This window comes from Polyodon spathula, chromosome 9, assembly GCF_017654505.1.
Source record: "Polyodon spathula isolate WHYD16114869_AA chromosome 9, ASM1765450v1, whole genome shotgun sequence".
Taxonomy (NCBI): Eukaryota; Metazoa; Chordata; class Actinopteri; order Acipenseriformes; family Polyodontidae; genus Polyodon; species Polyodon spathula.
In genome coordinates, this window is record NC_054542.1 from 51,399,777 (window position 1) to 51,422,583 (window position 22,807).

At 41.1% G+C, this 22,807-nt stretch overlaps 2 protein-coding genes and 1 pseudogene across 9 annotated transcripts in view; 1 reads left to right on the top strand and 2 right to left on the bottom strand.

Annotated features, from left to right (window-relative positions):
* Positions 1–82: 82 nt before the first annotated feature.
* LOC121321119 lies at positions 83–4,830 on the bottom strand (annotated as a pseudogene).
* Positions 4,831–5,327: 497 nt separating this feature from the next.
* Positions 5,328–22,807, top strand: part of ercc5 (excision repair cross-complementation group 5) — a 36,516-nt gene continuing 19,036 nt past the window's right edge. The window contains exons 1-10 of one of the 6 annotated variants that reach the window (XM_041259929.1): positions 5,328–5,444; positions 6,449–6,996; positions 7,119–7,245; positions 7,476–7,571; positions 7,869–7,973; positions 8,057–8,151; positions 8,610–8,742; positions 14,142–14,225; positions 14,514–14,610; positions 14,944–15,187. In XM_041259929.1, the coding sequence (XP_041115863.1) occupies positions 6,540–6,996; positions 7,119–7,245; positions 7,476–7,571; positions 7,869–7,973; positions 8,057–8,151; positions 8,610–8,742; positions 14,142–14,225; positions 14,514–14,610; positions 14,944–15,187 (1,438 nt within the window). In that variant the 5' untranslated portion in view covers positions 5,328–5,444; positions 6,449–6,539. Of the gene's footprint in view, positions 5,445–5,491; positions 5,650–6,448; positions 6,997–7,118; positions 7,246–7,475; positions 7,572–7,868; positions 7,974–8,056; positions 8,152–8,609; positions 8,743–14,141; positions 14,226–14,513; positions 14,611–14,943; positions 16,305–19,288; positions 19,406–20,361; positions 20,481–20,703; positions 21,161–22,807 lie in introns of those variants that run through there. The other 5 variants (XM_041259928.1, XM_041259926.1, XM_041259924.1 and 2 more) reach the window with 5 other exon arrangements.
* LOC121321024 (homocysteine S-methyltransferase 1-like) lies at positions 16,566–19,008 on the bottom strand. Of its 3 annotated transcripts, none has more exons than XM_041259932.1 (6): positions 18,734–19,008; positions 18,481–18,548; positions 17,871–18,043; positions 17,084–17,187; positions 16,833–16,888; positions 16,566–16,744 (listed from the first exon to the last, which is right to left on the bottom strand). In XM_041259932.1, the coding sequence occupies exons 1-5, from the start codon at positions 18,803–18,805 to the stop codon at positions 16,838–16,840; spliced, it is 468 nt and encodes a 155-aa protein (XP_041115866.1). In that variant the 5' UTR covers positions 18,806–19,008; the 3' UTR covers positions 16,566–16,744; positions 16,833–16,837. The 3 variants fall into 3 exon arrangements, with proteins under 3 accessions (XP_041115866.1, XP_041115864.1, XP_041115867.1); XM_041259930.1 differs by having other exon boundaries at positions 16,833–16,915; XM_041259933.1 differs by lacking the exon at positions 16,833–16,888.

Genomic DNA, 22,807 nt, shown 5'->3' on the forward strand with positions numbered 1-22,807 from the left:
CAGTGAGTCTTACCTCAGATGTGTTGCCATGATTTCAGAGTCTCACCTTGATGAAACACACACATGCTATGGTAAAGGGGAATCAGATTTTATTTAATGGCTTTTTGTTGTGCAGAGTATCCTGGGTGGTGATTCAGCAGCTCTGCTTTAAAGCAGCCATGAGCAGCTGTGTGAACTTGTTCATGTCCCACTCCTTCATGAGGAAGGCCTTGTGCTTCTTGTTCAGGGTGTGACTGGGATCCAGGATCATCATGCCTCTGGTTAGTTCTCCTCGCAGCTCCACACTGACTGAGCACTCGATGCTCCCACTCATTACACTGCTGTCTATAGCGGCTGCCATGGCATACGAGTCGTAGGATACAAAGCCAGTTCCGAACAGCACATCCTTTCTGGATGTGGCTCTGGAATAGGCCCTGCACCCATTCGTCAAAGAATTCCTGTGTGAAACATTGTCACCAGAGTTTAACATTGCACAGGATTCTGTGTTCATCTGAAAATCATTCTACAGGTTCATTTTCACACACATGCTGTACCCATCCCACCCGAACCCCAACACTGTGGTTTCTGTGGTGAAGGAGCAGGCACTACTCTTCCCAGATGTGACTATGTCCTCCATTTGTATTACAAAAGTCTGGGTTATTCATGGAAGACATCTTCACATCGTAGCTGAAGAGCTGCTGTTAATGAAGTCAAGTTTCAAGTACACCCTACATAAAGAAGCTGTAGACAAGCTTCAAGTGATCACTTTCTATTGTCCCAGTCTAAAATGAATTTGCAGTATTGTTGCAGTTCTGGATGCTAACCTTGGATACTCCAGTGGTTAGATTTTGCATAGAGTCAAGTGTAGAGCACTGGCCAAACCACAGGAACAATATACATGGGGCTCAGAGGTGAAGTAAGAGGCACCAGGTCTCGGGATGTAGCTGTGTTTAATATACTGTGAATGGGGCTCAGAGGTGAAGTAAGAGGCACCAGGTCTCGGGATGTAGCTGTGTTTAATATACTGTGAATGGGGCTCAGAGGTGAAGTAAGAGGCACCAGGTCTCAGGATGTAGCTGTGTTTAATATACTGTGAATGGGGCTCAGAGGTGAAGTAAGAGGCACCAGGTCTCGGGATGTAGCTGTGTTTAATATACTGTGAATGGGGCTCAGAGGTCTCCGGATGTAGCTGTGTTTCCATTGAGCACATTTCCATTCAGCAGTATGTTCCTGTGATTGTCCGCCCCTCCCTCTGGAAGCTGTCAGCTGGTGTCCGCCCCTCCCTCTGGAAGCTGTCAGCTGTATAGTTTTGTGTGTGCAGGTACAGGAGTACACTGAGCTCAGAACAGGAAAACGCTGCACTTCTGACCCATACACAGACTGGAGTTCCCATGAGAGGGGAGGGACAATGGCAAGTTAGCTCATATTATCAGTACTTTGCAAATGTTCCAACTTGTACAAGAAATGCTTTGGTCAGATATAATTTGTTAGTCCTAGGTAGCAATTTACATATGGCAGGAAAACTAATTGAGAACGGCATAAGCAGCTTCCGGGTCCATCACGAAATTGAACTCTCTGCAGACAGTCCTGTTCCCTTTACCTGCAGAGCAATCTATTCCTTACCTTCCATGTTCCCTCCCATAATATACAGGTCCTTGAGTTTCTGAGGGAAAGTCGGGTCTATTTGTACAGCAAGGGCCAGGTTAGTCAACAGCAACTAGAGAAACCTGCAGGGTGCAGTGTATTATAATAAGTGTGCTACGTACATAGGAGAAGCTGGCCTCCCTGCTGTCATCCAGGCTCTGTGTAGTAATAAACAATCACCACAAGAAGTCCCAGTGTTGAGAATAGTGTCTCTAGGTGTTTGTTTTAGCTTCCATCACAGGGTTCAAATTCTGACACAGCAGTTTGTTTCTTATATGCTCTTTCTACACAATGCTCCGTCCCTGTGTCTGCCTCATCTGGAGTGTCGCCTAGTCCGTCTGTCCCAAAGTGATCGAAGGGAAGGCTTGCTCTAGTTCCTACTAGGGAGGAGGCTGCTCCGCGAAACACAGGAATCTAACAGCGACATTCACACCCATCAGTCACAAATAACACAGGACTCTTACACACTGGATGCAGGGCTAGTGTGAGTTTCAACCCTAACATTCGTAACCCAGGACTGGGTGCAGGGCTAGTGTGATTTTCAACCCTAACATTCGTAACCCAGGACTGGGTGCAGGGCTAGTGTGAGTTTCAACCCTAACATTCGTAACCCAGGACTGGGTGCAGGGCTAGTGTGAGTTTCAACCCTAACATTCGTAACCCAGGACTGGGTGCAGGGCTAGTGTGAGTTTCAACCCTAACATTCGTAACCCAGGACTGGGTGCAGGGCTAGTGTGAGTTTCAACCCTAACATTCGTAACCCAGGACTGGGTGCAGGGCTAGTGTGAGTTTCAACCCTAACATTCGTAACCCAGGACTGGGTGCAGGGCTAGTGTGAGTTTCAACCCTAACATTCGTAACCCAGGACTGGGTGCAGGGCTAGTGTGAGTTTCAACCCTAACATTCGTAACCCAGGACTGGGTGCAGGGCTAGTGTGAGTTTCAACCCTAACATTCGTAACCCAGGACTGGGTGCAGGGCTAGTGTGAGTTTCAACCCTAACATTCGTAACCCAGGACTGGGTGCAGGGCTAGTGTGAGTTTCAACCCTAACATTCGTAACCCAGGATTGGGTGCAGGGCTAGTGTGAGTTTTAAGCCCTAGTAACAATTAAGAACTGGATCCTCAGTAAAATCAGAATAAGGTTGGCACCATACTATTATGCAGCTGGTTTCATAACTAAGATGAGCACTGATCTTACATGACCTTACCTAAGGCAACAATCAGGCTCTGTGGAACAAGCTGATAAAGCATAGCTAGTATAGATAAAGAACAGTATAACACTGACTTCTAAGTGAACATCCACACTTGCCTCGGTCCTGTTGCATACTCTCAGGACCCTGAGTGTATTTCTGCACACGTTCTCGATGGCTGCGTTCCCAAAGCAGCAGGTCACCCCCAGCACCTGAACCCGGGGGGCAGCCAGGGCCATCATTAATGCCTGAGCATCATCCACACCACAGTCTGCATTCACAAGCAGTAGCTTCTTTGCCATTTCAACAGAGCTGCTGCAAAACAAATACAGCCAAGGCAAGGGAACTCCCAATACAAGAAACATTAAGAAAAACAGCCATAGAACCCACAATACAAGAAACATTAAGAAATACAGCCACGAACCCACAATACAAGAAACATTAAGAAATACAGCCGAGTGAACTCACAATACAAGAAACATTAAGAAATACACCTAAGGGAACCTACAATACAAGTAACATTAAGAAATACAGTCAAGGCAAGGGAACTCACAATAGAAGAAACATTAAGAAATACAGCCATGTAACCCACAATACAAGAAACATTAAGAAATACAGCCAAGTAAACCTACAATACAAGAAACATTAAGAAATACAGCCATGGAACCCGCAATACAAGAAACATTAAGAAACTTTACCTCATGTAACAGCGGTGCTTGATTGCCTCTTGTTTCTGCAGTCGCTTGTTGCTCTTTTGAAATAGTTCAGGTGTTTTTGGCAGTGGCTCAGTTCTTAATAATAATTAACGGTAAAGCAATGATGTTGGTTAGCTTCAGTCTCAAAGTTTAAACTGGCATGTTGAAGATTGAAGGTTAGGTTTTTGTATGAAGGCAGTTGCCACATGATCCATAACAAGATGTGATAGAAACATGGTAAAGATCATTATCCTCTTTTGACAGTTTGACCCTAATTTATGAGGTGTCGTTTCAGACAAAGGTCTGTCAAATATGCTGTCCTTACAAAGGTAACATGAGATTCTGCTGTAAGGACACTGCACTATGATTGGCTATCCTACTAGTGTTAATAAAACAATGAATAATCCTCTCCCTACACTGAAACCCTAACCTTAAGGGCAGTATCCTATACTGCAGTCATTACACATCTAAAGTAGTTAATGTCTGGCAATGAATAAGCATTTTTGTGAGCGGAGGTGCTGAATTCCTTAGTTGTCCTGACAGGAACATTTCGTGTTACCTTCGTAAGCACCGCATCACATATGGCGAGTGAAGGGACTGGTCATGTTTCGGTGCAAAGCATCATGGCTAGCAAGGGAGAGCTCAGGGAGATTTTTGTAGACGGGTAATAATTAAAAAAATGTTTCTGTAAGTAAAAATTAACTACACTCCAAATTTTCAATGAACTCAAAATTGGCCTAAGAACCAAACATACAAATTAAATAACCGAAAGAACAACCTACCTTACCTGGTCAATTAGATCCCCACGTACATCCTCCTGCTTCTCATTGCAAACCTGTTCCAGTGCTTATAGGTCTCGGTTTTACCACAGCCATTTAAAGCATGATTCACATGGGATTAAACAGCAGGTGTCATCAGAGTTGGTCACAAGAGCTCGTCTAGTAACAGCCCAAACTCTTTCAGACTGATTCGTTTTCATCAAGTCGGTAAATTCAAAATGAAATGCGATGATTTGTAAACAATGAACCCGGTTTAAATAACTAATTGTGTTGAACCTTCGGCTACAACCAAAGGCTACAACAACCATCTTGTCCTCTGTGATGTGTTTCCATACATATCTTCAAATTCACTGTTAAAAGCGTTCATTTTTTAAGAGCCGTGTTTTACTGAACTGTAGAATCTTAGGACAGATCGTACCAATTGTAATGTTGTTATATTATGGTTTCGTACCAATTGTAATATTATGTTAGTGTGGTACACGGCTTTTCTTTTGGTATTGCAATGCCTCACACGACATTTACAGCAAAACAATTAAAGAATGTTTCACTCTGACATACATAGATGTGATTGTCTCATTAATGGTGTGATTTGAGACTGAAAGGTGCTATAATAAACGTATTATTATTATTATTATTATTATTATTATTATTATTATTATTTAAACAGCTTAATCATCTGCATGGCAATGCTGAAATATTCAATAACAGATTATTGTACAGCAAAACAGAGAACCACGTAACTTTGAACTTCAAACTACATTATTACTCTCCAGTCTCCATAGAAACAAGCTGCTGCCTCTTTATAAAAGTACTCAACGCTCACTGCCTGGAAGTTGGACGCCTCCTCTTCAGACCTTACCATCATTTGGTGGGGTTTTACTTGTATATAAATTCATGTACATTTCATTTCATTTACGTTATTCTAAAACAACATGATAATTTTTGCATTCAAACGAAATTTAAAGCAAAAACATACACATTTTTATCTTTCTGATTCAATATCATAAAATCTGCGATTTTAATGCTAGATATGTCTCCCCTGCTGTGGCAGAGTAGTACAGTCGATGCTGCAGCTGAGCAGGAAGACGGTGTATTAAAGCTTCGGTGCATTAGGAAATGTTCAGCTTCTCGTTTCCTGTTTAAATGACGCTGTGAGGTATGTATGTATGTATGTATGTATGTATGTATGTATGTATGTATGTATGTATGTGTGATCGTGGTACATAATCCCGAGTGAAGGGTTGGTGTGGTTTTATTATAAAGTACGCATGCTCAATGTGTGGTTTCGTGTTGTTAATCCAGACAGACTCTGAAAAGCAGGATTTTACAGTACCAACGCAGAATGACATGTTATTTTGATGGTAAGGTATATAATAACAGTTGTTATTGATGATTTAATACTTAGCTAAATCGTGTCATGGTTTTGGTTCTTTATAGGTACACCATGTTGTTATTATAAATGAATGACTGGCCTAAAACTGACCAATTTAGATATCTTTTTCGGGTCGTGATGATAATATCTCACATGAGTTTGATTGGTCTGAATAGCCCCATTTTCCACGCCTTCAATCACAGATAGTATAAGCTGCCATGTTTTCTGAGCACTCCGCATTGCCCAGGTAAATAGCGTTAACGCTACCTCTACTAAACAATTGCACCACACAGGACACATTACAGCTAAGTTTGGTAACGTCGCCACACACAAAGCTAGGTATGAATGCCGAGCTTTCAAAGCTTGATGATATTTGAAAAGACCAGTAAAGGGCGTTTGAAGTATGGCCTTTTGTTTCACTATTCTGTTGTTTAGGTGGGATGTTGCATGCTGGAGTAAATTGCGTGTAAAACAGCTACACTCCAGACCAGTGTGGTTTGCAGGGTCATCCGTGATAAAATAAAGAAAAGAAGCACAAGAGACACTGCCCAAGTTTGAATCTGTACCTCCTACCATCTGTAGCAGCTGTCTCACTGTGTTTGACACAGACTAGCTGTGTCTGACATTTTCCCTGAAATCTTATCTTGAAATACCGGACTTGAGTGAACAGTATTTCTGTTGTAATGTGCTTTCTTGAGTGAACAGTATTTCTGTTGTAATCTGCTGTGTGTATCTGACATGGAAACAACTTGCTTTAAAAATCCATATAAATTTTTGTTCTTTTCCAGATTCGGCCGGTGGTGTTCTGTTGCATGGCTGGATTTAAAAAATCCTCTTAATAGCCGACTCTTCTCTCATGTACTATCCCAGCTTCATTCAATGCCTAACACTGCAGGAAGTCCAGCCACAGATCTTTCAGGCAGCGGTGACAAGGCTGCTGTGGAGAAGCCGCGGAGCAGAGATGGGGGGGAACACGCCTTGTTCAATTCTTTGAGCCGAGGTGCTTCGGCTGAATCTGGAGGATCAAACAGCGAAGGGCAGCGTCCACGGGCCTGCCTAGTGACACACTCCCGGGAACAGTTTTACACAGTGTGTTCAGACTACGCCTTGGTGAACCAGGCTGCGTGTCTCTATCACTCCTCTAAACACTCAGCCCCTGCAGCCCCGCTCGTACAGTCGCACGCTGAGGGCCAGGATCACAGCAGCTCCAGTATCACTTGTGAGGGGGACTCTGCTATGGAAGCCGTGTCTGCCAGTCACACAAAGCCTGTGCTAGCGTGGGAGATCGACACCACAGACTTTGATACTGTTCTAATAAGAATGAAAAGCTGGACAGGTGAGTCTGAAAACAGTCCACGAAATGGAGTCTACGAAATGGGCTACAACTGTGCTCTGTGTCAGTACATTCTATTCTGTGAGGTTTGGTTAGATTATAAAGAACTCATTCATTTTCTGTAGGCAACTTGAAGACTGGCTGCAGGAAGATAAAGGCATCTGATAAGCACTGTCGAAACTTACAAGAGTTTCCCCAGCAGGCAACACTGGAAGAAATAAAACAGAGAAAAGTACTGGATCAAAGAAGATGGTGGGTTTATTATATAAAAGAAAGTGATGGCTTGGCTTCAAAGACAAACAAGCCCGTGTGTCTCTTTGAACACCCATCCAGTATTATAGTAGTAATTTGCAAGATATATATAATGACACACACACACATATATAAGTTAATGTTAAATGCTTGTGTATCCCTTTATCATTTGGTTGCAAGCAATGGTGGACTAAGGATGTTTAATGTTCTTTTGAATATTTTGCGCTCAGGTATTGCATCAGTCGTCCCCAGTACAAGACTTCCTGTGGAATTTCCTCTCTGGTGTCGTGTTGGAATTTCTTGTACAGCACACTTGGGGCAGGGAGGTAAGAATAATGCCACAATGAATTCCCTCCTTCAAGAAAATCTCATCTGCATGGTGATCAGTTTGGTGATGTAAGCTGTGGGACATAGTTCTGTCTCATAGCCCAGACTGTTTAAGCAGCAGCAGCAGTGTTTTCTAGCCAGTGTGAATATCTCCACACAGCTGCAACTGACTTGCTGATGAGGTGGGACAATGCAGGGGATTCCTTTTCTTCAGTGTTAAGTAATGAACCCTCAAGCAGTGTGTGCAAACTGATCTGAAGCAGCAATCTTTCAGCTTGTTCAAATGTATTTTCTAGTCTCCCACCAATCACCCAAGAGGAGGCGTTGCTTATTTTGGGCTTCCAGCCACCCTTTGAAGAGATCAAGTTCGGTCCCTTCACTGGAAATGCAACACTAATGCGGTGGGTTGAGCTGCTTACTGTATCCAATGCTATTGAAAATAATAACAATGCTAATCTGACCTTGTAAAATGTTGTATTAACAGGTGGTTCAGACAAATCAATGATAACTTTCGTGTTCGAGGATGTTCATATATTTTATACAAACCGCATGGGAAAAACAGGACCGCTGGGGAAACGGGTAAGTGCGAGTACAAGTCACTAATTCTCATGAGTCAGACATTGAGATATCTGGACATTCTACCCAAAATGACTTGCACATCATAACATATTGAGAACAATGAACTGCTGAATAGGTATTATGTTTGAAAATACTGTAAATGTACAATTTACTTTAAACACAGTGAAACCACATTATCATAATGTGTGAATTTTCTGATGCACTCAATTAAACTGGCAACAAACTGTCTCCACACCACACTACTTACTATTTGCAAGACTAGTTTGGGTTTCACCCATAACTAATAAACGCTCAATAGTGCTAAATCTAGAAATAACAAAAGAAACTGAATCCAGTGACCAGAGGCTCCTCTTCACATTAAGACTCCTGAATAATGCTGCTTATTAAATTGCTTGGTTGAGTGTTGGCATGATACCCCTCTTACTGCAGTGTAATAACGCAAGTCTTTCTGTGTGTAGCTGAAGGAGCTTTATTGAAATTAACTCGAGGACTACAAGACGATTCGATGGCTTATATCTACCACTGTCAGAATCACTACTTCTGTCCAGTGGGATTTGAAGCAACCCCATTGAAAGCTGCTAAAGCATACAGGTAGGGTCTGCCAATCCTCTGTCTTCAGTATCACACCTGTGCAGTTTCAGTGAAAGCCTTCCTTTCAGTGCACACTCACTGTGGACGTGTTGTTTATAAATAGGGCCATGCTTCAGTATTCATTTCAGTAGCGCACAGAATCCTGTGGTATTCGTCTCCTTTTAGAGTAGCATCTGTTCTGATCAAACTGGAGTTCTTCATTGAAACATCAAGAAACTGCGCAATTCATCACTCAATGTGCAATGACAGACCAATGCCGCCCAGCCACACAGTCATCTGTTTAGAAACCAAGAATGAGAAAAACTCTTGAAATTGATCAGCACCACAGGCGGTGCAGGAGTCGTTCATTTGGGGAGGCTAGTATTCCACGCTTTTCCCCTGCATTTGTTGTACAATAAAATACCTTGTTTACCTGTGTATCTGAGAACTGTCTTTGGTAATCAAAACCATTCATTTTCATCAGAATATTAAAATACATTTTCATATTTAGAGCACAGTAAATGGGCAGCTGTGGTTTTCTGCTTTCCTTGCAAACACTTTTTCAGAAGTTCAAAAGACCCTGCTTTCTGAAAATGGAGTGAATGACTGGAAAAATCTAAAGAATAAACTTAAGAAACATTCATAATCTGGCACCACAAACAGTGTTCTGAAAGGCGACATTTGCTCTCAATAGAAGGAAGTATGTAGCGTCACCTGCAGTTACAAATTTTCACAAAACGGTGGTGCGTTAAAACAGATGATATGCTACGAAAATGTTCTGCCACCAGTTCTGTAAAATCAGATTCAGATCAAGCTGTTTGTATAGATAACAGCAATTTAGAATAAATGTTGACATTGTGAATTGAATGTTCCAGTCAAGCGAATGAGCGAAAAGGAGTCAGTGTTTTCGTCGACTGCCTCCTGCAGCGGTATGGGGGGCTCAGATCGGCGGGAAGAATTGACGTTAAACCAGCCAAGCATTCTCCTGCAGTGACATTGAGGACCACTGCTGTAGGCAGATATAGGATTTAGGTGCATTTCAAAGTGGTGCCCGCGAAGCCAGGGTATCATGCCTGCAGCAGCTGTTCTTAAATTGTGGGTCGTGAACACATTTCTAGCAGGTCGTAGCATGGAAAAGTAAATAAAGCTTTAAACACGTTTTCCAATAAAAGCGCCACAGCAGTCTGACAGCGCTGCTCGCTTATGCTGTGCTTGTACCTCTTTTTCCCCTCAAGGGCCTCTGCGATACAATCAACCAATTGAATGTCTGTATTTTCTCTGCGGTAGCCCAATCATAAGTTAGCTGGTTGGGACATAAATTCAGTTGCAGGTACTGACAGTAAGCTTAACCAATAGGAGAGTCAAATATCTGCCAACTTTTACGCAGCTATCCAATCATAAGCAAACAGAGGCCATTCACAGTATTCTGCATGAATATTGAAGGCGAGTGAGTAGCCAATGAGAAAGTGAAAGATCTGACAGCTGTCCAGTCATTCCAATCAACTGGGATGTTAATAGGCCAGGTGAGAACTTTCGCCGACTGTTATTGTGAAAAATAATACATTTCAGTATTTAGAATTTTATTTTTTCTCTCTGTCTCTTGCTCTCTGAGATCTATCTATATATATATATATATATATATATAGTTATATATATATATATATATATATCTATATAGAGAGAGAGAGCTCTCTTTGCTATATATAAGAGAATTTTGTTTAATGGTTATCTGTGTAAACATGCTATTAAAATATTTCCATTGTATATTTTATATAAATTATTTAAAAGAATAAGCGCAGCACTCACAATTACTGTCTGAAACTTGGCCTTGTAAGAACATAAGAAAGTTTACAAACGAGAGGAGGCCATTCGGCCCATCTTGCTAGTTTGGTTGTTAGCAGCTTATTGATCCCAGAATCTTACCAAGCAGCTTCTTGAAGGATCCCAGGGTGTCAGCTTCAACAACATTACTGGGGAGTTGATTCCAGACCCTCACAATTCTCTGTGTAAAAAAGTGTCTCCTATTTTCTGTTCTGAATGCCCCTTTTTCTAAACTCCATTTGTGACCCCTGGTCCTTGTTTCTTTTTTCAGGCTGAAAAAGTCCCTTGGGTCGACACTGTCAATACCTTTTAGAATTTTGAATGCTTGAATTAGGTCGCCACGTAGTCGTCTTTGTTCAAGACTGAACAGATTCAATTCTTTTAGCCTGTCTGCATATGACATGCCTTTTAAACCTGGAATAATTCTGGTTGCTCTTCTTTGCACTCTTTCTAGAGCAGCAATATCTTTTTTATAGCGAGGTGACCAGAACTGAACACAATATTCAAGATGAGGTCTTACTAGTGCATTGTACAGTTTTAACATTACTTCCCTTGATTTAAATTCAACACTTTTCACAATGTATCTGAGCATCTTGTTGGCCTTTTTTTATAGCTTCCCCACATTGTCTAGATGAAGACATTTCTGAGTCAACAAAAACTCTAGGTCTTTTTCATAAATACCTTCTCCAATTTCAGTATGTCCCATATGATATTTTTAATGCACATTTTTATTTCCTGCATGCAGTACCTTACACTTTTCTCTATTAAATGTCATTTGCCATGTGTCTGCCCAGTTCTGAATCTTGTCTAGATCATTTTGAATGACCTTTGCTGATGCAACAGTGTTTGCCACTCCTCCTATTTTTGTGTCGTCTGCAAATTTAATAAATTTGCTTACTATACCAGAATCTAAATCATTAATGTAGATTAGGAATAGCAGAGGACCTAATACTGATCCCTGTGGTACTCCACTGGTTACCACACTCCATTCTGAGGTTTCTCCTCTAATCAGTACTTTGTTTTCTACATGTTAACCACTCCCTAATCCATGTACATGTGTTTCCTTGAATCCCTACTGCGTTCAGTTTGAGAATTAATCTTTTGTGTGGGATTTCGTCAAAAGCCTTCTGGAAATCTAAATAAACCATGTCATATGCTTTGCAATTATCCATTACCGAAGTTGCAGCCTCAAAAAATCAAGGAAGTTAGTTAGATACGATCTCCCTTTCCTAAAACCATGCTGACTGTCTTCCAGCACCCTGTTACCATATAGGTATTTTTCCATTTTGGATCTTATTATAGTTTCCATAAGTTTGCATATAATAGAAGTCAGGCTTACTGGTCTATGGTTACCTGGTTCAGTTTTGTTTCCCTTTTTGTGGATCGGTATTACATTTGCAATTTTACAGTCTGTCTGTACCACCCGTGTCAAGAGACTGTTGCATGATCTTGGTTAGCGGTTTGTAAATAACTACTTTCATTTCTTTGAGTACTATTAGGAGGATCTCATCCGGCCCAGGGGATTTGTTTATTTTAAGAGCTCCTAGTCCCTTTGGCACTTCTGCCTCAGTTATGCTAAAGTTATTTAAAACTGGATAGGAACTGGATGACATGTGGGGCATGTTGTCCGTATCCTTCTTTGTAAAAACTTGTGAAAAGTAATTATTTACTATATTTGCTTTTTTTTTTTTTTCATCTACGATTTTACCATTTGTATCTCTTAGACATTTAATCTCCTCTTTGAATGTTCGCTTGCTGTTGTAATATTGGAAAAACATTTTGGAATTGGTTTTAGCCCCTTTAGCAATGTTCATTTCTATTTCTCTCTTGGCCTTTCTAACTTCCTTTTTGACTTGCGTTTGCAGTTCTGTGTACTTTCTTTTTGGTCCTTTTTTAACACTCTGTAAAGTGCCTTTTTTCGCTGAATATTTTTTTTTAATTGATCTATTAAACCATTTTGGCAATTTAGTTTTACATTTAGATTTGTCTACTTTAGGAATGTAATTGTTTTGCGCCTCTAGTACTACATTTTTTGAAGAACAGCCATCCTTTTTCTGTGGCTGTTTTCTCTATTTTACTCCAATCTACTTCTGTTAGTCTCTGTTTCATACCTTCATAGTTTGCTTTTCTAAAATTGTAAACCTTAGCTTTAGTCATTACTTTGGGGGATTTAAAAAACACTTCAAATGAGACCATGTTGTGGTCTGAGTTTGCTAGGGGTTCTCTGACCTCTGTTTTAGTTATTCTGTCTTCGTTATTTAAAAAGACTAAATCAAGGCATGCGTCCCCTCTAGTCAGTGTCTTGACAAACTGTGTTAGGAAGCAGTCATTTGTCATTTCCACCATTTCAATTTAATCCGTCGTGTTCCCCCCCTGGGTTTTCCCATTTTATATGGGGGGGAAGTTGAAATCCCCCATTAGTATGGCTTCTCCTTTGCTACACGCATTTCTAATGTCATTGTATAACAGATTATTTTGCTCACTGTCTGAATCTGGCGGTCTATGGCATGCTCCTATTATTATGCCCTTTGAATTTTTGTCTGTTATTCTGACCCATATTGATTCGGCTTCGTTTTCTTTGTCCAGGTTTAACACTTGAACTTCAAGACTGTTTCTTATGTATAGCGCTACCCCTCCTCCTCTTCTGTCCTGCCTGTCTTTCCTATACAGTGTATACCCACAAATATTATATTTGTCCCCATCACTCTCAGACAACCAAGTTTCTGGTTCTCACTTATCAGAGTGAGCCAAGAATAACTCCCACTAAAATATATACTGCACGTGTCGCAGGAAAGCACTGTGTAAGATAATAACCTATGCAATAGTCAGCGTGCCCGCAAACAGCCAAGTAAGATCAATTTATGCCCGTGCCAAAATTACTTTGAGGACCCCTGGTCTACAGTGTTGATTTTTATATCCCAGCTGCCCTAGTGATCTGGTGGTTGTGCAGTAGAAACACGAGAAATATGTTTGTTAAATCTGCTTTGCGTGCTTGCGGAAAAAAAAAAACCCAAAAAAACATCGATCTTCTCACAAATATTTTTTGTGTCGGTCAGAACAATTTCTTGTGAGGGTTTGGGTAATTTATTTTGGGGAGGCTTAGCCTCCCCAAGCCTCTTATACGCGCCACCCATGATCAGCACACACATCGAAGTCTAGACATGTATTGTATTTTGTGTTCTCCTCAGAAACCCTTTGTATAAATACAGTAATAGCAGAGTGCAGGAAACCCAAACCAATGAAATCTGAAGTACCCGGCCAGTGTTTTGGACCCACTCGTGTGCTGTAGAGCCTCCTGCCACTTTTTCATATCCAGACCAGGCTGCGTTCATTACTTCATCCTGGAAGAGCACAGTGCATTATGTGTGCACCTGGACCTGAACAAGTTGGTCAAGCACAGCTCGCCTTGCTGAATGTACCTTCCAAGATGAGAGTGCAGCCCTTTTCATTGCACTACAACACAGCCACCAGCACCCAGGCTGGAGGAACCAGTGGGACGCCAGTTGAGCTGTGAGAGATCAGGGCTGATACCAGATGCCTAGATAAACAACTGGCTACTGGAATTCAATTGTGACCTCTGTCTCTTTGTCTTTGTGTAGGGGTCCTCTCCCACATAAGGAAGTGGAGCACTGGATACTTATTGGAGAGCCAAGTAGGAAACATCCAGCTATACACTGCAAAAAGTATGTTGATGTGTTTTTATGTAGCTTTAAAATCCAACTTTAATCTCCATTCACCCCTAAAGCCCTGATGAGGGTGACTGTCATGAGGAGAATTATTCTAAGGATTCTAGGTTGACTGGAGCCCACATTTTTTAAACAGCATTGTTCTATTATTCTTTCAGTCATACCAACTTCCACATCGTTTGAACATATGACCATATCAAAGGTGTCATGACACGATGCATGTTTTATTTTTCCTCAGATATACTGGAATCTAGTTTGATTCTATTGTGATTTGAATGTTTTCAGGTGGGCGGACATAGTGACAGATCTCAATACACAGAATCCAGAATATCTCGACATTCGTCACACAGACAGGGGTTTACAATACCGAAAAACAAAGAAGGTACGTTTTCTTCAAATCTGCAGAACTTCAGTTAACCAGAAGGAATCCTATACATATACTGTAGTTTAATGTAGTAATGCCTGTCCAAACACCTGTGCAGCAGTAGGGTGTAAGATCTATTAAAGAACACATTCATTTTCTGTATGAAAACAATGCAAAAATGTACATGCCTTTTCCCTACTTTTCATAATCACAAAACCATTTCCATTTTGGCAATACTTTATAAATACTGACATGTTAAATATTGATATTCTCCACGGGATGAATATTAAAGCTAGATATCTGATGAATAATAATGTGGATGAAGGCTTTCCTACATTTGATTTGTAACAGGTGGGGGGTAACCTGCACTGTCTCCTAGCATTCCAAAGAGTAAACTGGCAAAGACTGGGCCCCTGGGCGTCACACTTTGAAAACCTTGGGCATGAAGTTCATGAGCAGGTCTCGGCTCGCAGCGGGGCAGGCATCTCTGACAGCATGGAAGACGACAGTCCCGTCAAACACCGCGGATGCTTGGGAAGGACTCTTAGTGGAGGCTTTCAAAAAGAATGGAAGAGATTATCTAACACCTCCGAATGCAGGAGAGCTGTAGCCCCGGAGAGTGAAAGGGACAGAGAGCCTGCTGATTAAAACAACTATATGCAAAGAACAGCTGTGCTCCCTGCACTGGAGCACAGACCCAGGTACAAATGTAAACTGCAGAGCTGAAATGTACTGCAAGAACACCTCCTCCCAGGTCAGGAGTTTGTTTTTCTCTTACTTCAGGGGAGGGTGAAAAAAAAAAACTTATAGAAATAGAAAAGCATCTTTATAAAAGTACACCACGCAGTTGCTGTGTGAAGTAATCCATGTGAAACCCTATAGTGTGAGCACAAATCACTAATGTTACAGTGTGCATAACACCATTGCTGTGCGTGTGGGGTTGGGTGGAGTGACAGTGTTTGCTAATGTTACAGTGTGGAGAACACCATTGCTGTGCATGTGGGGTTGGGTGGAGTGACAATGTTTGTCAATGAGAGCTTTGGGTAGAAGACACTGATGTAACAATCCAGGGCTGTGTGACAGTGGAGCTGGGGATTCTCTAGAGCAGATGGACCAAGCTGACTGATCACCTAGAACAATAAAACAGCTGCATCGACATCACTTTAGTGTGTGTGGGCTTATCAAACTACAAAACAGTGGTATACTGTTGTGTGATTGTCAAGTTACAGGTATACCAGTACTGCAACTGATGGGAAAGCACAGAAAGTTTCTGTCTGTCTTTCTATAAAAGGGCAAGCCCAGGGCTGTGTGAAGTTGGGTTCATTAAGATTCTCATGCAACCAAACTACCATATATCATATGAGATGAATACAGCAAGTGCTGAATTGTGAAGTTGGTGTGTGCATTTTTAAATCTCTTTTTGTGAAATACAAAACGATGACTGCATGTTTGCTTACATCTAAATAAATATATATAGTATATACATGAGCTTGTATGTGAAATTGTACTGCCGTTCAGTGGCAGCCACACTGTAGTGAAGTCATTGTCCTCTATTTCTGACTTGTGTGTTTTTTTTTTCAACACTCCCACTCGCAACCTCCGCTCTGCTAATTTCAGACTGCTGTGTCCCGCCTGCGCTCTATGGGCGACAGGGCCTTCTGTTGCTATGCCCCCAAATTATGGAACTCTATTCCACTAGCGATCACTCGGCTTCTTTGAGTGTTTTTAAAGTTAATTTTAAAGACTTGCTTTTTTAGAAAGGCGTTTAAGATTTTTATAATTGTTTTATTTCCTTGTGTTTTTTTTTTTTTATGCATAATCAATTAATTGTGAAGCCCTCTGAGATGACTGCTTTTAAGGGCGCCATACAAAATAAAGTTTATTATTATTATTCAGTTTATGTTTAGACAGTGAGGTGAGGATTTTTTTTTTTTTTTTTTTTTTTTAAATAAAGATTTCTACTTGTTCTTCAGTGTTGGTATATATTTTTATTCACATCATTGAAATCACACAATCTATTAGTACAATGTTTCTGTCTCGTATTTGGTTAATATGGTCCCTCACACTGCAGCATCCTCTTGACTGTTATTGTGATCATGCAGCCGATGTTTTAGCTGTGCAATGTCTGAAGGGGTAGTTCCACAACAGCCACCTGTCGATAAACAGAAGTGGTGTGACTGTCTAAATGAGTTTGTATCAATTAAACATGTGCGGCACCTACTGATACTGTGTGTGCTTACCACAGTCAGGCTGACACCAAGCGCAGGATCTGTTGCCAATGCCACGCTTTGAAATCCTGCAACCGAATCAGAGTAGTGTAGTGCTGTGTACAGTAACCAAACCAGAGAGAGAAGCATGTGTCATTTCTAACAAGATCTTTCAGGTGTGTAGTGCTGTGTACAGTAACCAAACCAGAGAGAGAAGCATGTATCATTTCTAACAAGATCTCTCAGGTGTGTAGTGATGTGTACAGTGCTCATGTACACAGTACCTGTAAGTGCATTGTTTCCTCATAGGCCCCTGTGTACTCTGACCCATCGTGCAGAAAGGCACCATAAGGTCCAACAGAAGCAGCAACTAAAAGCATCTTCCTTTCTGAAAGAACAACAAATATATAAATAGATATAGAAATATATATATAAATACTGTACTGTATGAAATCTATAAAGACGGTAGTTATTCATTGTTTGAATAGAATTTAACAGGATAATCAGCTATGACATGTACCTGCTTTAGATCACATGCTGGTTTAGATCACACTGTATTGCAGTAAAGACCTAATCTTAAAAGCATTGCTGCAAGATTTTAAATCCCATTGTCTTGCCTCTTGCTGCTCTGCAGAATTAGCACGGGCCCCTTTTTCTTTGTACTGAAGATCTTTTGGTTCTGAGCTTGTTTTTTCTACTTTCATTTTTGATACACAGACAAATGGATACAACGAAATGAATGAAAGTGTTTCTTCCTGGGTTCTAGGTCACAGAAACTACTGCAGCCAGAGTGAAACTGCACGACAGCACAGTGATTCAGTACGAGCAGGCACCAGACCCGACTACTGCAGCCAGAGCGAAATTACACAATAGCACAGTGATTCAATTCTAGGAGGAAGCTGACCTGACTACTGCAGCCAGAGCGAAATTACACAGTAGCACAGTGATTCAGTTCTAGGAGGATACAGACACTTCCATTTCTAGCATTGTCTCAGAAATCTGCAGCTTCCAAACACTGTAGATTGTAGATCTAAAAATGAAGCGGGCTGCCCTACATCAGAGTCCATTCACCTGGATCACGGCAGGTTTGATGAAATTCCTGCGCTGCCTCTTTAGCACGATACACCCCTGACATGAGAAGCTGGACAGTTTGCTCTGAGCTCAGTCCCAGGAACTTCATAAAGCCCTCCACACTCGCCTGAGAAGTAGCTGTACAGATAACATCAGCACCGCTCGAAAGAAACCTACCGAATAAAACAAGACAGAAACTATTCCACTAGGCAGCATCTTTATATAAACTATTCCACTAGACAGCATCTTTATATAAACTATTCCACTAAACACCATTTTTTAATTCCAAAATACAATTTACATTCCACAGGTACCACCTGCTGTTTCTAACAAACTCTTTTATTACACATTCTTCACAGCGGAGACCAATGTTAGGGTCTTTTTAAAAAAAGAGCATTAACACAGTTCTATATTGTTTAACCAGAAAAAGCAGATATTCAGATTTGCATCTCGTTTACAGCGAGGTCCTGGAATATAGCTGCACCAGAAACCCGCATTCAGTCAGTTACAAAACAAAAATAATGTGCACGGCTGCTTACTGCTGCTAATTAAACTTCAGCCAAGCAGCTCAAGTCCTAAAAATAAATACAAATAAATGGCCTCAGCGTACCTGCAGTGCGCTTCTTTGATTGCCTGGGGATTCGTATGAATTAATCTGGCACTCCACAAGGGATCTCCCTGTCCAAAATAAAATAAGGTTCAGTTCTGTGTTTCTGTTGTGAGACTGGTTTCGACATCAGGGGTTGTGAAACGAGCCGTTTAACCGTCAACAAATTTAAAATGCGTTGCAGGGGAAACTGGTAAGGTTACAAACATAGTTTAAACTTTATTGTATATAATTAAAAAATATTAATATAGCCTACCTGGATCTTAAACCCACCCGCTTCTAATCCTGTTGCAAAATCACCGTCTAAAATGACAACCTTTTCATTCATGTTTATTTCGTGTAAATGCTCTCAAAGCCAACGGATATTCTTTTACAAAATGATTAAAGATTAACAAGTGGCAGCGGAAACTCCACTCCGCGGTTTGCTATTGAATATCTAGAATATTGGTCGGCTGTCCAGTGCTGGGAAGTAAACTAGAGCTGAAATACAACGACTTTGGGCTGGAGTCGTTCCCGTAAGAGGAAATGACCTAGTTGAGGGACTTTTGATACCAGCGATTCGTGTTTTTTTTTTTTTTTTTTTTTTTTTTTTTTATTTATTTTTTTTTTTTTTTTTTTTTTTATTTAAACAATTATTTTAAAGAATAGTTTTTTTTTATGATAATTTATAATACATTTTTTGTAAATCCACTTAGTATGTCTGATCTGAAAATAAACACTTGAACGCGCCACCCATGATAAGCGGAACTGTTTTTTGGAGACACTAAATGGTCGGGTGGATATACAGGACGTACAAGCATTGATAACAAAGCATAGTCGAGGTATTGCAGTCTTGTAATGCCTGCTGTCTGTGGACTTGCAGTGGAAACACGCTTATGGTTTGACTGCATATTGCAGCAGCTGTCAAGACTAGCGAAGAAGGTATTCGGTGTGTTGTATTTATTAGTATTACCAGTTTTTACTTTGTTCAGGTTTTGCATTTAACTTATAAGAACATAAGAAAGTTTACAAACGAGAGGAAGCCATTTGGCCCATCTTGCTCATTTGGTTGTTAGCAGCTTATTGATCCCAGAATCTCATCAAGCAGCTTCTTGAAGGATCCCAGGGTGTCAGCTTCAACAACATTACTGGGGGGTTGATTCCAGACTCTCACAATTCTCTGTGTAGAAAAGTGCCTCCTATTTTCTGTTCTGAATGCCCCTTTGCCTAATCTCCATTTGTGACCCCTGGTCCTTGTTTCTTTTTTCAGGTCAAAAAAGTCTCTTGGGTCGATATTGTCAGTACCTTTTAGAATTTTGAATGCTTGAATTAGGTCGCCGCTTTGAACCTCGTTCTATTGCAGAAATATATATATATTTAATGTATTTATTTATTTATTTGTGTAACTGCTGTGTTTGCTTATACTGTTTTAAGAAGGAAGCGTTCAGATGTAATATATTACATTCGCCGACTGACTCATTACAGTGAGACAGTGTTAATTGAAATGTTGGTGTTATATCTTTCTAAAATGTACGTTGTCTACACAATAAAATTAGGAAGAGAAACTTCAGTGTGTTAGTGATAGTTTAGAAATTAGCAGTGTTTGAGCTGACCTCGTTTTCAACTTGCATGTCAAAATGATATCTTTTGATGCTTCGAGGACTATCGACTGTAAGGATAGCGTGATTGCAATACTGTTAATATGCTCCAGGGGACGCTGGGTGTCTTATTAGAGGGGGTTTATTGAGAAATGTATCAGAAGATTGTAGTGCAAGTCAATAAACGAGTTCACGTTCTAACGATGTGTTGAGTACATCATTCTAGTTAGAACTTGATACCAGGGGAATACACTTGAAATACAAATATGTGGTTATATAATGTATACAAAAATAATACAAATTAAAAAAAAAAAAAAAAAAAAAAAAAAACGATCAAGCAACTGCTTACTTAGAGTGCAGTCTGCTTGAGGTGGAATTCTCTGAGGTGTACAGTAACCCTTTTACCCAGAGTGTGGTCTGCTTGAGGTGGAATTCTCTGAGGTGAAGTTCAGTAACCCTCTTACCCAGGGTGTGGTCTGCTTGAGGTGGAATTCTCTGAGGTGTACAGTAACCCTTTTACCCAGGGTGTGGTCTGCTTGAGGTGGAATTCTCTGAGGTGTACAGTAACCCTCTTACCCAGAGTGTGGTCTGCTTGAGGTGGAATTCTCTGAGGTGTACAGTAACCCTCACCCAGTGTGATCTGCTTGAGGTGGAATTCTCTGAGGTGAAGTTCAGTAACCCTCTTACCCAGGGTGTGGTCTGCTTGAGGTGGAATTCTCTGAGGTGTACAGTAACCCTTTTACCCAGAGTGTGGTCTGCTTGAGATGTAATTCTCTGGGGTGTACAGTAACCCTCTTACCCAGAGTGTGGTCTGCTTGTACAGTACAGTAAACTCCTATGTTGTTCTGTGACACTCCCCTGGTCCTGCTACTCTTTTTAAAGATGGACTGCATTGGAATGTAATAATTCTGTCTCATGCTATTCATTTCAGATTGCATTGTGAAATGAAGGTTTAAAGGGCGCTCATGTTTTCTCCAGTTTATTTTCCCATTCAGGTATAACCCACATATGAAGCAGCATGGGAGTGCAGGGCTTGTGGAAGCTGCTTGAATGCACAGGAAGACCAATTAATCCAGAGACCCTAGAGGGGAAAGTCCTTGCTGTTGGTATCCTTATTATCACTCTTCATTCACCTCGCAAAGCATTTATATATTTTTTTCGTTTCTTTAGAGTTTTCTAGCTTTTGCCCAGAGGTGAAAGTAAGTCAGTATGGCCCAGTACTACATGCTGGTAAAACATTTTATATTTCGACTTGTCAAAACGATTGTTTGAGCTGCATTATTTTTTGTTTGTATTTTCAGTCCTTTCCTGCCTTATTAGCTGTCCAGTTAACCTACTGTTGATGTTTAAGTAAAAGAACTCAGTCATTTGGGTCCTGCTCACTTAAGATGACAGAGGGGGGATCGCCATGGTAACCATCACTCTGCAGCAAGCAGCACAGACTGTGAAAGCAGGTTCCGCATACCTATCAACACTGAGATTTCAAAATAAGGGAGCTTTTATGAACTGAAATCTTAGTGGCCTGAATTGAAGTGAAAACCTCATAAGACAAAGGCATGCAGCTATCCCACTTAATTACAAGGTAGAATGATAGACTGTTCCTTCTAATTACTTTTAAAAAGGAAAAAATATCAAACAGAAAAACAACCACGAGGTGCTTCACAATCAGAATGAACTGCACACAATAACACCACTCGGAAGCAAATAATGTTAATATGCTCCAGGGGACGCATATTAACAGTATTTCTGAGGAAATAAGCAGAGCAAAAACGGCCTTCATTTTTTGTCACAGTCAGAAACAGTGAAGTTGTTCAGTTGCCCCTGTTTCATGATTGTATGTTTGTATGTTTTTATGTTTCTTTTTTTTTTTTTTTTTTTTTACAAAACTGCATGGTAGCAGTGGCAGGTGCTTTAAGCAAGTTCTGCAGTTTTTGTGTATTTTTTTTAAATGGAATTACTGCTCCTGACACTTTTGGTTTAACATCTCGTGGCACGAGTCAGATTTGTCAAGTTATAAGTAGTCTATGTTACCTTTTCTAATTCAGTCGACACTTAAAACAATACCATAGTCAGTTTTAAAAAGCTAAAATGACAACAAAAATATTATTTATCACACATATGCTGGTCATACAAATCCATATTTGAAAAAATCCATTTACAGCTACCGCACTGATAGTGCTGGTCGGCCATTTTGGACCTCCAACGAGGCAGCTCTGAGCTCGACTCGCTGCTGTTAGGAAACGCTCTCGGCGTGCAGGCTGTTCGATAGAAAGGGCCGTAACGCTCCAGCGAGGCAGCTCTGAGCTCGACTCGCTGCTGTTAGGAAACGCTCTCGGCGTGCAGGCTGTTCGATAGAAAGGGCCGTAACGCTCCAGCGAGGCAGCTCTGAGCTCGACTCGCTGCTGTTAGGAAACGCTCTCGGCGTGCAGGCTGTTCGATAGAAAGGGCCGTAACGCTCCAGCGAGGCAGCTCTGAGCTCGACTCGCTGCTGTTAGGAAGCGCTCTCGGCGTGCAGGCTGTTCGATAGAAAGGGCCGTAACGCTCCAGCGAGGCAGCTCTGAGCTCGACTCGCTGCTGTTAGGAAGCGCTCTCGGCGTGCAGGCTGTTCGATAGAAAGGGCCGTAACGCTCCAGCGAGGCAGCTCTGAGCTCGACTCGCTGCTGTTAGGAAACGCTCTCGGCGTGCAGGCTGTTCGATAGAAAGGGCCGTAACGCTCCAGCGAGGCAGCTCTGAGCTCGACTCGCTGCTCTTAG

Coding starts and splice junctions, on each gene's coding strand:
- LOC121321024 (XM_041259930.1), bottom strand. CDS start 18,805: ATGAATGAAAAGGTTGTCATTTTAGACGGTGATTTTGCAACAGGATTA. Junction 18,549..18,733: donor CGGGTGGGTTTAAGATCCAG/GTAGGCTATATT, acceptor TATTTTGGACAG/GGAGATCCCTTGTGGAGTGC. Junction 17,188..17,870: donor TCAAACCTGCCGTGATCCAG/GTGAATGGACTC, acceptor TTGTTCTTTCAG/AAAGGAAGATGCTTTTAGTT.